This window comes from Charadrius vociferus, unplaced genomic scaffold (genome assembly GCF_000708025.1).
Source record: "Charadrius vociferus isolate BGI_N301 unplaced genomic scaffold, ASM70802v2 scaffold183, whole genome shotgun sequence".
Taxonomy (NCBI): Eukaryota; Metazoa; Chordata; class Aves; order Charadriiformes; family Charadriidae; genus Charadrius; species Charadrius vociferus.
Window position 1 is genome coordinate 6,137,841 of NW_009648250.1, and position 17,323 is coordinate 6,155,163.

Below are 17,323 nucleotides of genomic sequence, written 5' to 3' on the forward strand. Positions count from 1 at the left end.
ACTTCACTGCATGTATTCCACAATGAAATATTTGTTCAACATTCTAGTGAAACAGTACCACATCCTGATGCTTCTGTATTGTATTTTGTGTTTTAGTTTGTCTTACTCCAAATGTGAGGGTAATTGTTATTTTGAGGAATTATTGGACTGTATAATCATATTATTTTGGAATATGGAATTATTGGACTGTATAATCTTCTCAAAGAATAGCTCATGAGGCTGTTTTGATATCCCAGGGAACTTCAGATTGCACTTTTGTTCTTGCAGAAAATAGTACAGCTATCCTGACTGGAGAGAGACATTTTTATACTCTATGTAATGGTAAAGAAATTTGATGGAATTTAGATTTGACTAACCAGAGAAGTAAGTTTGTGATCCTCTTACCCGTTCTAGGTTATATGTCTCCACACCCTTCTCCATTAGGAGCACCAGAGCATGTGTCCAGTCCAATGTCTGGAGGAGGTCCAACTCCACCCCAGATGACTCCCAGCCAGCCAGGACCTATTATACCGGGAGACCCACAAGTTATGAATCAACCTAACAGAGGTCCTTCCCCTTTTAGCCCTGTACAGCTGCATCAGCTGCGGGCTCAGATTCTAGCATACAAAATGTTAGCTAGAGGTCAGCCGTTACCAGAAAACCTCCAGCTTGCTGTTCAGGGCAAGAGGACCCTGCCTGGCATTCAACAGCAGCAGCCTCCCGGTGCCTTCAACAGACAGTCTGGTAAGTGAATCTAGGCCTTGTGTCATTGTGCAGGTAATTCTTGTAGTTCTACCTGTATAAAATTAATAAACAGGTGCTGTGCAGGCCTATAGTTTGAGACTGTAGTCTGGCATCTAAATGAACACCAGCCTTTGGTTTTAAGCTTGAGCAACATCTATTATTAATAGGATGTTGTCAAGACTAAAATAAAAGTGATTTCGCTGTGCGGTACTATGTCTGTCCTGATTATGCTTGATATTTTTTGACTGTTAATCATACTTTACTCATGGAAATTTTAATGTTTTTTTTCTTAGAGTGAATTTTCAGTCTCCTGTCGTTATGCAGAAAAGTAGATAAAAAAGTCTGGAGCAAGTTGACTGACTGTTTAGGTTGTTGAACATACTATGTATCGTGTGCTGTCAAGTGAGAAACAAGGAAAAGAAAATGTTCTTACTTTTTTCTGCTAATGATAATAGGTGTTATAGTGCAGTAAGCAAGCACATTTTGGTCCTACGAAAACTGTGTTACATCAAACGGCCTGCACCTGTTAGTTTCTGAACACTTCCATTACTGAGTTTGCATTAGAAATCGAGGGCTAAGATGATGATAATTTCTTCTTAATACTGTTTCAATAGTTTCACTGGTCACTTCATTTCAGTGGATGTGGCTTTGCTACCGAATAAGGTTTATTTTAGGAGACACGATTTTAATATGCCACATTACATATATTTTTTCACAATAAAAGCTACTTAAATCCATACTTAGTGAAGAAAAATACTAGTTGCCTGAATAGACTAGCATACTAGAAAACAGAATGATTTTGGAATACTTGGAAATGCATTGTATCTTACTAAATTTCTTTCCTCTGTCAAATTGCAGGTATTGGGTTACATACAATGAGTGGTGCTGCAACTGGACCAGGCCCTGCTCCAGGGATGCCTGGACATACAGCTGCCATTACTCCTAAAACTTGGACTGAAGGTATAGTGGAATATAATGCTAATTTTATGTCATGTACAGACTTACGGTTAAACAGTGTGGGTAGAGTCTGGAGAAAAGATGCAGGGATAAAAAAAGAGAAGGTAAAAATGCTTGAAAAATAGTGTAACCTTTACTGTGCCTAGGACTTGAATCAAGGAGAGACTTACCATTTATTCCTCCATGAGTGATGTGACCATGTGAAATTACTGCAGTTGTTAGGCAGCCTGAACATGAAGCACCTTTTTACAATCAGAATGAAATACATAAGCTGCCTGAGGGACACCTATAAAATCTACTTAACAAGTTATGTTCTGAGCGTGTTTAATTGCAGCAAGCTTGTATTTCAGCTGTAGTCTTTGCTACTGTAAACAAGTTTTCAAACCATGGTAGAATTAGACTGCTCTTTTTTTTAATTGGATTGTTTTGAAAGGTCAATGTAGTCTTTGAGATCTAATGAACAGTGTAACTTTTTTTTTCCCTGTGTGATAATCAGGTTTTGAACCAAATCTTTCAGATTTGGGTTTACAGGCTGATTTTATTGTTTGAAAGCAGAGTGGAAGAAGTATTGTATTGAAAAGAATTAGAAATCCCTAGTCACATACATTATTTGAAGTTTTGGTTGTTGGTTTTTTTTTTGAGGGAGATTTAAAAATAAATACAATATTGCATGCTTGCAAGTAACACAGGCTTCTCATATGGTGGAGATGTTATGCTGTGGTGTTGCTTGTGGGTAAGTCTGGGGACAGTGATGACTCTGTGATAGTTGATGTCATAAAAAATTCTCTGTCATTAGTCAGCTACTTAGGGCAACATAAAAAGAAAATAAAATACTAATATGTAATCAGATGTAAAATTGCTTTTCTTGGAATACTCCCAAAGAATACTTACAATTTCAGTAGTATAATAAAGAGCGGGGGAAAGTGTTTTCTTGAGAGGTTGTATATGAGTTTTACAGGCACAGTGCCTTCTAGGTCAATGCTGCTACTAAAAAATTCTGGCAGATATACAGATTTGCTAGATGGATAGTTTTAGATAAATAATCCAGTACGTCCTAATAGTCTGTCTGTCCTGTTTAACTGTAAGCTGCTTACTGTTTGTCTTTTTTCATTGCTGGTTTTTTTTTTTTTTTTGTAAGAAAAGATTTGTCCTTGCTGCATCTGTTTGGAGGTTTTATTTGAGGTATTTTTAAATATTATGCTTATTTCTTTAATTTTTTTTTCATTCATTATGTTGTTGTTTGTGGTGGTGTTTGTTTTACAATTCAATTTATCATAGAATCATAGAATGGTTTAGGTTGAAGATCATCTAGTTCCAATGCCCCTGCCATAGGCAGGGGACCTCACCACCCTCAGAGTGAAAAATTTCTTGCTGATATTTAATCTAAATCTACCCTCTTCCAGTTTAAAGCCATTACCCCTCATCCTATCACTACGTGCCTTTGTAAAAAGTCGCTCTCCAGCCTTTTTGTAGGCCCCCTTCAGATATTGGAAGGCTGCTATAAGGTCTCCCCAGAGTCTTCTCCAGGCTGAACAACCCCAACTCTCTCAGCCTCTGCTCACAAGAGAGGTGCTCCAGCCCTCTGATCATCTTCGTGGCCCTCCTCTGGACTCACTCCAACAGGTCCATGTCTTTCCTATGTTGGGGGCTCCAGAGCTGGATGCAGTACTCCAGGTGGGGTCTCACCAGTGCAGAGTAGAGCATGATTCCTGCAGAACTGAGATTACACAGAGGCTTTTGGTGGGCTTGCTTTCTTTCCTTATTTTAATAAGCTTAAATGCAGTGTTGCAAAATACAGAAACTACAGCTTGTGCTCAAGTTCCTTTTCTGGAGTTTGATGCAGATGTGTGAATGACAAGTAGTGATCTCTGAAGGAATCTTTTTGTCTAGATTTCAGGATGTTGGATTTGAATTATGGTTGATTACAAGTTCACAGGTGTGTCTTTTGTCAGTGACAATGTTTGAACATCTGAATGCATGGGTGACTTGTCATAATGGCATACTGAAGTCTGTGACCTTTAGTGTCTATGAATGGCAGGTACTGTTTTAACGCTACCTGAGGTGTTAATTTCCAAGACTATTAGAATGCCATAAGATAAAACAGTAATTGAAATCCTGGTATTTGAAATACATAAATACAATTAATAGGAGAGCGTAAGGAAACAAAGGGTATTTATATATGACAGGTACTTCTAAGTACAGTTGTAGAAATTTTAATATGGCCATCTAGTTCTGGTAGAGCTCTAAAAGCAGACCTGGTTGTGCTTGTTGTCAGGTTGTGATTAGAGATTTCTTCTCAGTGGTGCAAGGATAGTGAACAAGAGGCGGAATTAGGTCCTACACTTCCATGAAATCAGTTCCGCAGCTTTTTTATTTCTAAAGTCAGCAGGAGTGGGAAAAGAAATGGCATTCATCATAAAGTTTCAGTAGTTTTGTTTTTCTTTGGACCACTTACTGCAATGTGGTATACTTGCGTGTTAGTATGTTTTTTAAAATATGGAGTATAGTCTGTCTCAGTGGGCTTTTTCTGGTAATTTTGAATGTTTACCTTAGCTTTACAGTCTGTCTTCAGAAACTGTCTTGATTTTCTTCCTGTGTTCCATATTTCATGTTATAAATAACTACTTTTTATTATTCAGGCCAAGCTCCAGATATAAGTGTCTCCAATGCCCAGCAAAAGCTTCCCGCGCCACCCCCTAGTGGGAGACCTTCTCCTGCCCCCCCTGCTGCCCAGCCTACTGCCGCCATGCCTGGGCCTTCTGTACCACAGCCACCACCACCTGGACAGCCTTCACCCATTGTTCAGCTGCAGCAAAAGCAGAATCGCATCAGCCCTATCCAGAAGCCACAAGGATTGGATCCTGTTGAAATACTCCAAGAACGTGAATATAGGTAAAAGGAAATAACAAGATTCAAATGCATTTGCAGATTTTTTTTTCACTGGCTGAACTGAAACTCCTTGCAATCAACTACTGTGGAAATCCAGTTTATACTGTTGTCACTAGAGAGGGAGAGACCATGTCAAAGAGAAGTATGGAAACGTCAAACCAAACAACGTTTTAACTCTACCCAGTGTTATGATCTAGTAAAACATACTGGCAGTATCATTGCAAACCAGATAAGCTTAAAACAGGCTCAAGGACTCTGCTGGGTTTGTCTATAACTTGGACGCTGCAGACGCTGGAAGTTAGGAAATCCAAATACTTGTAGTCTACAGAGAAACCAATTCAGAGCAGAAAGTTTTCGGAATTGTAAACAAAAGGGAAGTTGAAAGAGAACAGTGGAAGTCAAAAAGCTGATGAGTTAGTGGCCACAGGAAAACCAAATTTTATTAGTGATGATGGGGTTGGCTGGACTACCAAAGGGTAGAAAGAGTATTAAGGAGGTCACAGGCAAGATTTTAAAAAAAGTTCATCAGGAAGCATGATCTCTACAAGTTGCCTCCTGAGTGCCCTAATTAGATGGTGAATTATATTCATTATGAAGTATAGAGGATAACATTTTTTGTGGACTTAGAAAGAGGCTTCTTCCCTCTTCCCATCAAAAAGGCTATTAAACAATTGACGTTGAGAATCTGGCAGGCAGAAGGATCTTGACCGGCATCTAACATATGTTCTTGATCATTCTCAGTTAGAGGAAAGAAACTGCACTTAGCCTATTTGTGTGTTTTGGACAGATGATGCATCTTCCAGTTACTATAACAGTGAGTTTGTAGGGGAAGGTAGCCAAAAGGGATGGTGATCTCACTGAAGAGTGGTTTAATGACTTTTACTTTATGAAGGTAAAACACCATGAAGTGTTTTAGGATGTGGTGCCATGTCCAGAATCCAGGCCTTGATTCCAGGAAAGCTCTTACTTTTTGTGTAAGATAATGCTTAAGTAATTTATTGTCATGTTGATGTGGTCATTCTGTCAGTCCTACCCTTTTTACCTTAGGACTGAATGGCCATAGCTGTTTTAGTGTGAGCAATCACTGTTTTCTAACATCTTTTTGAGAAAGCTTGTAGAACACACCATTATATGGTTTCACAGTTGCTGTGAGCGAAGAATTGCAGAACTAAGCTGAGCCAAGAATCATGTGGCCAGTATAATGTAACCTTTGCTGCATCAGTTAAACTCAGATTGGTACTCCAGTCTTTCCAGCCCTTCTCCATTGCACTATTTGTGCCAAACTATTATGTCTTAGTATGCATAAATGGAGGAAAGTGAGGAGTGACAGAAAATAGTGGTGTTCCATTTACTGATGCAGAAAACCCGTTGTTTTGTTTTTTAATAAATACAGTGTATTCATTAGATTGTAAATACCCTCATCTTCTTGGTAGAGTAAGTGAGGTAGAAGTTTGGTAGGGATTCTGCAATAGAAGGTTTCGTGTAGGTTTTTTGGTGTGGTTTTTTTTGGTTGGTTGGTTGGTTGTGGTTTATTTTGTTCTGATGGTATCACATAGATACTAATCCATAGATACTAATCCAAGCTTTTTCAGTGTTGAACACTGCTGGAATTTGCGTATCGGAATGCTTAGAACTTCTGGAATTCTTTTAATTATTTAAAACTGTGTAAGTAACATCAGACAAAAACTTTGAAAAAAAACAGTTTAACAGCTTTTGTGCTGTGGACAGTGCTAGACTTAGTTTCAGTATAGGCAAGTTTAATACAGAAACATGGTGTATTCACACATTCTTCATAAAATGGGAGTAGAAAAAAGTTACTTTAAACATTTGTATCCTGAAACCAGTGAAGTTCATGAAAGCTTTGTGAAATGGTTGTCTCTTGAGATCCCTTGGCAGTTAACTTTTTTAATTAAGGGGTATTATACTTTGAAATACTTAGAAAACTGTTTGAATTACTCATTTTCATGAAAAGATGGAATTATCACATAGGTATTTTAGGGATTCATATTTCAAACATATAGATAGACCCAAAAGGTAAAATTTTGGTATACTGCCTTATTGTGGGAAAGCGTGAATCTGATAAAGTTAGGAATTCTAGAAAATTACAGTCTAGGTTTACTCAGTGGCTGTAGTGGTTTTGTCTGGCATGGCGTTAAATTTCTTTGTAGTAGCTTGTATGGGGCTGTGTTTTGGATTTGTGCTGAAAGTAATGTTGATAATACATTGATGTTTTAGTTCTTGCTGAGCAGGGCTTACACAGTGTCAAGGCCTTGTCTGTTCCTCACAGTGCCCCAGCGAGTAGGCTGGGGGTGCATGAAAAGTTGGGAGGGGACACAGCCGGGACAGCTGACCCCAACTGGCCAAAGGGATGTTCCATACCATATGACATCATCATGCTCAGCAATAAAACTGGGGGGTAGGTTCGCAGCGGCTGACTGTTCGGGGACTGGCTGGGCATCAGTCGGTTGGTGGTGAGCAATTATTTTCATTTGCATCTCCTGTCTTTCTTGGGTTTTGTTTTCCTCTCTGTTATTTTTTTTCTCTCTTTTCATGGTGTTTCTGGACTAAAGGTGCAAAGTGTATTGTTGGGGAGACAGTAATTTAGTTCTAATTTATGAGCTACATGATATAAAGTTAATTGGTGGGGTGTTTGGCCATTTCTGTTATTGTATATACACCTCTCAAGTGCATAATGGCAGACTTTTGGGGGAGAATACATGCTCCTGCATACACGTTTCTGTTTCTTAGTGGATCATGTACATGATTTATGTATCAGAACACATCTTACACACAGAACAATATTGTAAACCTGAAATACTTTATTTTTTGCTGTTGCAAAGTTAAAGTAATTTTTTTTTTCAGGGATAGCAATTCTTTTATCCTTTCCTTGTTACTAGGAAGTTACATAGTTTCTTTCATCAAACAATTCATCAAATAGGCACTTAGAAGTACAGTATAGCATTCCTATTCATTAACCACGTGTTAAATAGACCAGTACAGATGGAGAAGCACTAATGCATCCATTAACGTATTGCAGGGTCTGAAAAACCTTTGAATCTAATGAAACATCAGCAGACTGCTTTTCTCCCCAAAAAGCCTTAATTTGATTATAAAAAAGGCTCCAGTGTATATTAACAAAGAGAAAGAAAATGAAGAGTTAATGTTGCTGTTATATTCATGTGGTTGTGCCGAGAAGCTATTTGCAGCATATGTTGATTTGAGAAGAGATTATATGATAATTGTTGTTAATCTCTGTGTGACTAAAGGTGGATAAAAAGAAACGTAGGTATTGAAAGTTCTTATAAGAAGTTTAAATTATTCATATGTGAAGGGCTGTTAAACTTGTGTTCCTTGAAATCTGGCCAGAATGAAAAATTCATACCGTGCTTTTATAAAACTCTCCTTAATGCTTTCTTCAAAAGAAAGTGCTGCTTTTTATTCTCACTGAACAGATCTCTTAAAGCTAATAATGTGTGTAATTTAAAGTTGTTCTATTATGTGGAAGTGCTTTTTTCCCCACCTTCTCATTGCTAATTAAAAAAAAAATACACTTGCTAGTGTCCTGTATATTGCCCATGGTTTCTTTCTGTTACGTGCAATTCTCTTATTATGTATCTTCATGGCTTACTGCATGGCATCTGTGCCAGACAGGTTTGAATGTGCAAGCATAACGTCTGATGTTGACCCCAATTAATGAGGAAGAGGTGTGCATCACTCACTTGTTTTGCAAAGAGATCTCTGTGTAGATGCACTAGCCACTTTCTGTGTGGATGAAGTGCTGAACTGCAAAGACTAATTACATACATCCTTTAAACAGTGAGATTATATCCTTCAAGTGGTTGTAAAAAGCATCTAGGAAGTTTTCTTCTTTGGCTACCTAATAGCTATTAGGGTTTTTTTTGTGAAGATAGCAATAGTCCAACAGACTGCAGTCATTCTCTTTAAAGACTGGAAGGTGGCTGTGGTGAGACACACCTCAAGTAGTTGTTGCATTCACTTGATTTGGGATGTCTGTCATGGAATTCTTTTAAAAATCCTACTGATTACTCAGGAAAACACTACTACTATTACTACTGCTGTTAGTGCCTTAGACAATATAATTAGTACTTCAAGGAAAGTCTGAAATAGAACTTCAAAATATGTTCCTTTTTTTTTTTGTTTTATACGTAACCCATCTGGCTGCCACTTCTCATTATTCTCCCACATGTGTGCTATAGATTTTCATTAGTATTTGAACTTTTTTGACCAGGGCTTTATTTTAATAGAGAACAGACCTGAGTTTCAATGAGGGTTTTCTGAGGTAGTATCTGTACTGACTACCTGTAAAAATATGTACTAAAATAATGTAAGATTATGTAGTAAAATAATGATTTTTTTATTTCCTAGTCCTTCCCTCTGACTGGATTATAAAAGGAGGGTAATTGCCCACAAAAGCATAAAAGTATCATTCTTTGTAGCTCAGTGCATACCTCTGTTTTTGCAGTCACTTCAACATATGGAGGAAAGAAGTTGGAGAAAAAGTTATCCTGGAAATACTAATCCGCTTTATAATTTAATGGTAAAATTTCGTGTCCGTTTGTTTCTGATCAGCCTTTTTTTATAAACCAGAGTTGAGAAAAACAAAGAAAATTATTAGCAGTGTGAAGAGTCTTTATATGGGGGTGGGCTGCTTAGTGTGATGATGGGACATAATACACACACTGTATAGGCTTGCATTATGTTTAGTCATATGTCAAGGAAGTTGTACATTTTAATTTTTATTAATAATTTAGATGACAGAAATGTAAACCCCAGCCCAGCTTTGGCTGTTGCTTGAATTTCTACTGCGTAAACTTTTATGTCAGCCGGCACTTTCACTTATTTTATACCTGGACTTAAAGTAACAAGCCAATTCTGGCACAATGAGTAAGTGAACATTTCATTTCATGTTTGCAAAGTGATTCATCCATTTGGTTATCTAAAACCATAAGCTATATTAGGAAGAACCTCGATTAGCTTTTTTGTGCTAATCCTCTTGTATAGTACAAGAAGGAACACTCAATGCAAAAAAAAAAAATAAAAAAAATTTGCAAGTGTGTTCAGTATTCAGGTGCCTTACTAAGTTAACAGCTCAAAAAAGAAACTTGGCAAGGTTGTGACTGCTCCCCTAAAGTTTCATTAAAGTCAGTGAAATTGGGATTTGGCTACAACGGTTTTGTAGGTGATGGTTTCAGGAGAAGCATTGCAGGTATTTGGGGAGTGAAATAGAGTAATAAATCATAGTTGTGATGCATGATTACATCCATGTGTGAATAAGCAATAGGCAGAGCACCCATCAATGATTTAGAACAGTAATATCTCTGTACATCTTATCTGGTTTTTTGTATGGATGTACAATAGTACATCTAATCTCAAAAAGTAAGTAATTCTTAAGATTTTGCATCCTTAGGTGCACTAAAATCTCTTCTGGAATGCCCAGTGACAGGTGAAGTTGTACAAAATATGGGCTTTTTTAGTGCAGTACATACACGTGAAAGAACAAAATATGCCGATGGCACTTTCTGAATGAGTAATTTTCCTACAGGAATCATGAACTTCTCTGGGCCTGCACAAATATCTGTAGCTTTTAGTGGAACTTTCTCTTATTAGGAAGTAACCCTTCTTGATTTGCTTTTCAGTCTGTATGAAAAACTTAAGTAACCTAATGCTGCTTCAATTTTTTCCTCTCTTAAGAACACTGTTAGTCTTCTGCAGTAATGCAGCATTACCTCCTTTTTGTTTTTCCAGGAACTTCAGAAATCTTTTGATAATATAAAAAAATGCATAGTTTTGGGAAGTTTAGGAGTTTTAGGATGGAGTACTATTACAGATAAGATACTGTCTGCAACTGTACGAGTGATTCCAGTTTCTTTTCAAATTACACATAAGTCATGATGCATGCAGTTACTGCGAGATACTAGTATTTTGATTTGTTCTGACTACATATATCGGGTGCAGCCATTTTGCCTGATGTGTGATCTACTTTCCAGTTGTGAGGCTGACATGTTGAGTGTATGAGAGTTTATGTCACTATGCTAATATTGTGGTCTGATGAAGGGGCAAAAGGGCAGGGGAGGAATGATCACTGTACGAGAAGAAGCTGTACAGAAAGTGTTTTCTTTCTCCCTTCATGGCAATTCCAAAGTCCTCATTGCAGGAAAACAGCAGCAGACACCTTTTACGAACGTGATCTGATGTTCTATGCTTTGTGAAAGTAAAGGGAAATTTTGTGAGTCCTGTGCAGTATAGGGAGATGAGATACCTTCCTCTTCCTGGGCCTGTAGGTTTTTTATTTTGGGAGAGAAAGGACTGTCTGGCTTGGTGTGGGGGGGAGGGGGGCAGGAGGTGGTGTGGGTTTTTTGGGGCTTTTTTTTTTTTTCCTAAAGCATGTGGGAAATGGAGGGCACTGATTCTGTTAAACTTAGATACAACTTTTGGATAACTTAAAATTTGGGGGTCTGTTATTTCAGTGCCTTGGCAAAATTTGCAGTTCACAGAAGCACATACTTGTAAATAAACCCACAAAAAATACATAACTGTAGCTCTGTGATCTTGGTTTTCAATGTAAAAAAAATAGAAAAAAAACAAGTTCTGTCTGGCTTGTCCATTATTGTCTCTTTCTCTCTCTCTTGAATTTGCAAATGAATGCAAAAGGAGCTTGTAAAGGAAGAGTGAAATAGAATCTGATTTACAGTGTAACAGCTATGTAAGTGTGAATACTTTACTAATGAACTTTTCATTTGTCAATAAAATAAGCAAGTAGTATTCCAGATATTAAGGAAAGTTCTGTCTGTGTCATCACTGACTACACTGTGCATAAAACAGTACCCATCAAAATAGCTTGAAAACAGAATCCAGCCTAGTATGAGTAAAATAAAATTCTCAAGTTTTTTTTCACACATACGCTTTTAGTCAAAATTAAAAGAAGGGCCAGTTGTCATTATTTGACAATTTATTTTCAGAGTGGGAAAGGATATCTAATGTCATCTGTGCAAAAGCCTGTTAGTTCAGAAACAGTTAGTAAAAACCAAATAAATGCCTGAGACAAATTGCCTATTTTTACTGTATAATTTTGATAACCACTTACAGATTTCTCCTGGTGTCTTATCCAATTTTCTATTTACTTAGGCTTCAGGCTCGAATTGCTCACAGGATCCAGGAGCTGGAGAACTTGCCTGGTTCTCTGCCCCCAGATCTGCGAACCAAAGCTACAGTGGAGCTGAAGGCACTTCGATTACTGAATTTCCAGCGCCAGGTAATGCCGTCTGCTTCAGAAGAATTCTCATAGAGGTCACAGCCAAACGTGTTTATGTGGCAAGAGATTTTGCAGCAGCCCTGAGCCTAAGCAGGAATTTTTGCATGAGAGCAAAATGGACCGATAAGCAAGTCACAGAAATGTTTACCCTGGATTTTATTTTCTTTAGTTAATGAAAATGTACAAGTGTTCTTTACGTTTCCTGCTTTATCTTCCAGTGTAAAGTGTAACCGTAGAACTGTGTCTTTCATAATGAACATGGCATTGTCACAAAGACAAAACAAGAGCTGGACAGGCGGAAAGCTTTTTTTAACACAAATCCCAGTAGACTTCTCTTTCTGGACATACTTCATATTTGTCACAGTTTCCCTTGTTCTAGGAAGAGTTGTATGTTGGTGGTGTGTGTGGTATTTCTCTGTGATCTGTTTTCAGGATTTCCACTGTGGCACACAGACTTTGAAAATTAAGTGTAACGAGATAATACCTAAGTTGGATGTTGAGTGCATGTATCAGCAAATGAATTTCAGGAAAGGAATGACACTGCCAGACTCTTATGGGCCTCTTGCCATTGGCTTTTCCAGCTAGTTTGGAAGAACAAAGATGTGATTTGGCAGGTCAAGCAAAAATACTTCCTGACAGAAGGCTTGGCAGTAGTTTTACTGTGATGTCCAAGTCTTCCTTCCCTCTACCCTTGGCACTCCTTTATAATGAAGTTTTGTCAGAGGTCAGATGAAAAGCAGCAGGCACTCCCCGCTGTACTGCTGGGACTGAGGCAAGCCCTTAACATTTACCTGTCCCTGCTGTCGCCTCTGCAGCTGGCAATGAAATGAGTTGTCAGCTATGTTCAGGTCCAGCTCTAAAAAGTATGCTATGTATCTCGTTCATTTATGTTTTACTTCGATGGTGTAACATCTTGGCTAGCCCCATTCATTGCAGCAGGACAGTCATGTGCAGCATCTTGTAAAGAAGGAAGAAATTAGGATGAAGAGTAATTAACACTTTCAGCCATCCTGTGGAGACTTAAGATTTGTTTAGGGAGAGAGACATAGCTGCTGCAACTGTATAGATGCTGGATCTTTTCAGAACTGTAATGGAAAGGGAAGAGGAGGCTGGGACATCTTCTGGACTGTTACTGTTTTACTCTGCCATACCACTGTTTTAAGTTGTTTCTCCATGTATTAAAAGTGATTTTTTTGTTTTAAGTGTTTCTTTTTTCCCACTGGTAGCTAAGACAAGAGGTAGTAGCCTGCATGCGTCGTGACACAACACTGGAGACAGCACTGAACTCCAAAGCCTACAAACGAAGCAAACGCCAGACTTTGAGGGAGGCCCGTATGACAGAAAAGCTTGAGAAGCAGCAGAAGATAGAACAGGAGAGGAAGCGTAGGCAGAAGCATCAGGTATTTTAACTTACTACTGTTTGCCTCATGGCAGAGATGCACTTTGCTTTGCTGTGTAGGTCTTCTCTATTACATATTTTATTTACCTCTGGAGTTTCTAAGATTAAAAAAAGGCCAAACCATGTGATAAGAAATTGGAGAAAGATTAGAACTCCTGTATTCCTGATTTCAAATTCTGTGCTTTTTCCATATGTCTGCACTAACTTGTTTCTTTTTCTAGGAATACCTGAATAGCATATTGCAGCATGCTAAAGATTTTAAGGAGTACCACCGGTCAGTTGCTGGGAAAATCCAGAAGCTTTCTAAAGCTGTAGCAACTTGGCATGCCAACACTGAGCGTGAGCAGAAAAAAGAAACTGAGAGAATTGAGAAAGAAAGAATGAGGAGACTAATGGTAAGGAGTAGAGGAAGGAATATAGTTATTTTAGCTAAAATTACATACTGTATCCTTTTATTATTTCATATACAGTCTCAGCCACACCCATGTATTTCCTTTGCAGAATAAAGCCTCTGTAACACAAAAAGTATAAATATAAAACTTCTGCAGTTTGATTATGCGTATTTCTGATGATGGTAGTGAATGTGACACTGTACCTTTTAACCTATAGGTACTTCTTTTTTTACGTTTTTTGGTAATTCTTTTTTCTACCAGCATGGAAACTTGGCACAGCCACTTCTGTATAACATGACTTAATCTCATTAACATCATATACTGTTATATAATTGCAGCGGTATTGGTCCATTATATAAATACTGGACTGTGTTTTATTACTAGGTTTATGGTTTTGAAGATTCCATATGAATTTTATATGTTCATGGCGTTACTCTGCAACTTTAACATGAAGCTGATTTCACATGCGAAAATACATAACCAATTGCAGTAATGCATGTATCTTGAGAATTAGTAGCAGTCAGTTCTACCCATAAATGCTACAGGACCATACTCCTTCTTGCTATTGCGTAGTTTTCCCTTCCTTACACCTGAACAATATCAGTTGTATTGTTCTTAGGACAGAGTAGAATGTGTTTGTGTATAACTGTGTCTTTTTAGAACACTGTGGAACAAGTCAGTGGGCTGCCTACATTTCAGGAGTTAAAATAGTTCTGGAATTTAAAGTGTAGACAAATTAATGCCTATGTACAAGTATGTTAGCAAGTAGCGTTGGAAAAATTTCTTCAAGACAGGTTAGCTCTTTTTTAACACTTTATTAATGCTTTACCAACATGAATAAGGACTGAATAGTTTGGTTTTAAAAATCACAAAACGAAATCGAGAAATAATTAAATATAAAAATGATAAAAACTTAGAAGTAAAAGTGCCTGTAAAATGTAAACGAAGGACTTGCATAAGAGAATAACAAATGTTTAGGCCCTAAAGCATTTCTTAAAATTACATAGCAATCAGCATTATAGAGCTTTTTTATAATTAAGAGATAATTGCCAGCAGTCTGTCTAATTGCCAGCTCGTAAAAATGTTAATTTAAAAAAAAAGAGCTGATTGAAAAAAGATAATCTTGGTATTTTAGAACTATTTTTGTACATTGCAAGGTTGAGCTTATGTCAGTCTAACATGTAGTACAATAAATGATAAAGATGTCCACTGTTAAAAAATATGAAGTAGATTTGAATGTCCAGAAATGGCACAGGATACCAATGCATCCACAATATCAGTGCTTTCTCCTAAGACTCCTTCCCTAAGGCTGTGGTTAAAATCTTACCATAGATACACCACTTTATAGGCATTTTCAGTTTGGGGCTTTGCACTCAGAAGTCTTTGTCTCCACTGCTCAATTAAATCCTTCTGCAAAAGCTAACTCGGTGTTGTGTTAGTGGGGTTATTTAGCCTATTTAGTTTTAGTGCAGTTGTGATGAATTTTGAATTTGCGGATATGTACTAGGAGTTTTTACAAATTTCTTGTCTCAGAGTCTTAGTGTGGTATAGGAAAATGTGCTGTGTCTAAAACTCTTCGCATATCTTTTCAGGAATGCTGAATTCATTCCACAGATTGTCCTTCATTGACCATGATTAGAAATGGTGATTGTGTCACAGCTCATTAATACTAGCATATATCACGTGCTGGAATGGGCATTGGTATGATTTAAAAAGATACTGTCAAGACAAGCTTGAATGTATAAAGGAAGTACCTTGGCTAGATTCCAGTGACCTTATCCAGTAATAATGATAATAATTACTACTATTATTATTGTTATTATTGTAAAAATGTAAGTTTGGTTGTTGTAATTCTGATGGCTTGAACATTACAACTGAATTTTCCAAGCAATTTTCCAAGCTCAGTTTGAACATCACAGCTATTCTTGCCAAGTTTCTGCATTTCTGGTGTTTCTCCAGAAAGGCAGAAGATCTTTTGTATCTCCCAGAGTACTGTCTTTGAAGTGAATCATCTTTAAAATACTTGCTACTTATGTTTTGTTTTTATAAGGCATTGTATACTTCCTTTATTTATTGTTTTAGCCAAAATTGACCAAGATGTCTCTGCTGATTTTCTTGTGTTTTCTGACATAGTGAAATGCTGCATTGTATCTTCACAGCACATAAAAACAGTATTTCCTGGTGTGTCTTACCCCTAACAACACACCTAAGCAGTGCCATAAGGATGCAGAAGTTCCCAGAAGGATTCAGAGATACGGCTTATCTGGTGAAACCTGTCTCTGATAGTGTGGCCTGTATCAAAGATAAAATAACACCAGAGTAGAAAGGTGATAGATAATTTGCCCCAAAGAAAATTTTCTTCTAACACCTAAAAGAAAAAGATTTTGTATTCATGCTGGAAAAAGGACTAAACGCAAGTTCAAATCCAGCTCCCATGTTCTTCCTCTGGGTGTGGCTACCTGCACTTCATGTCTTTGAAAAATCATCTTTGTAGGAGACTTACCGAGCATCTCTGTTTTAGGATATTGTAATCTGTTTGATGTAGCATTAAGTGATTTTATTTTTTTTTTTCCCCCCTTACCTGTCATAACTGCTGGAGGTTTTCCAGTCATTAGTCCCTGAGAATAGGAGATATTTATAATCATAGAATCCCTGGATCCCAGAATCTCTCAGGCTGACAGGGTGATCTCTAGGCCAACCAGTTTCCCAAAGTAGTGCCAACATCAAGTTCAAAGAAGGTTGCTCAAGGCTTTTTTCAGTCATGTCTTGAAAATCTCTAAGGTCAGAAATGACACAACTTCTGTGCCTGTTCATGTCCATCTTAAATGTAGCCCAGCCCTCAAGCAAATTGACTAGTATCCCCTAGTTTTGTGTCATCTGGAAACTTGACTGGAATGCCCTCCGTTCCTTACTCTGGGTCACTAATAGAGATGTTAAACACAACATGCTCCAGGAGAGACCCCTCTTCATACTGTCTCTAGATAGAGGATGACTCTCCGCAGCTCTGCGGAGAAAGACTTGGGGGTATTGGTGGATGAAAAGCTGGACATGAGCTGGCCATGTGTGCTTGCAGCCCAGAAAGCTAGTTGCACCCTGTGCTGCATCAGAAGTGTGGCCAGGAGGTCGAGGGAGGTGATTCTGCCCCTCTACTCCACTCTGGTGAGACCCCACCTGGAGTACTGTGTCCAGATCTGGAGCCCTCAGTACAGGAAAGACATGGACCTATTGGAGCAGTTCCAGAGGAGGGACACAAAAATGACCAGAGGAACAGAACACCTCTCCTACGAGGAAAGGCTGAGAGAGTTGGAGTTATTCAGGCTGGAGAAGAGAAGGCTCTGAAGAGACCTTATAGTGGCCTTCCAATACTTAAAGGGGGCCTGCAGGAAAGGTGGAGAGGTACTCTTTATCAAGAAGTGCAGTGATAGGACGAGGGGTGATGGTTTTAAACTGAAAGAGGGTAGATTTATATTAGATACTAGGAAGAAATTCCTTATTGTGTGAATGGTGAAACCCTGGAACAGGTTGCCCAGGGCAGTTGTGGATGCCCCATCCCTGGAAGTGTTCAAGGCCAGGTTGGATGGGGCTTTGAGCAACCTGGTCTAGTGGGAGGTGTCCCTGCCCATGGCAGTGGGGTTGGAACTAGGTGTTTTTTAAGGTCCCTTCCAACCCAAACCATTCTATGATTCTATG

General features: G+C 38.2%; 1 protein-coding gene across 1 annotated transcript in view; it reads left to right on the forward strand.

The window, feature by feature from the left end:
- SMARCA2 (SWI/SNF related, matrix associated, actin dependent regulator of chromatin, subfamily a, member 2) overlaps nucleotides 1-17,323 on the forward strand; it is a 111,769-nt gene that overhangs the window by 19,276 nt on the left and 75,170 nt on the right. Inside the window, exons 3-8 of the mRNA XM_009884274.1 lie at nucleotides 394-723; nucleotides 1,582-1,683; nucleotides 4,320-4,572; nucleotides 11,716-11,842; nucleotides 13,069-13,242; nucleotides 13,463-13,636. Of these exons, the coding sequence (XP_009882576.1) occupies nucleotides 394-723; nucleotides 1,582-1,683; nucleotides 4,320-4,572; nucleotides 11,716-11,842; nucleotides 13,069-13,242; nucleotides 13,463-13,636 (1,160 nt within the window). The remainder of the gene's footprint in view (nucleotides 1-393; nucleotides 724-1,581; nucleotides 1,684-4,319; nucleotides 4,573-11,715; nucleotides 11,843-13,068; nucleotides 13,243-13,462; nucleotides 13,637-17,323) is intronic.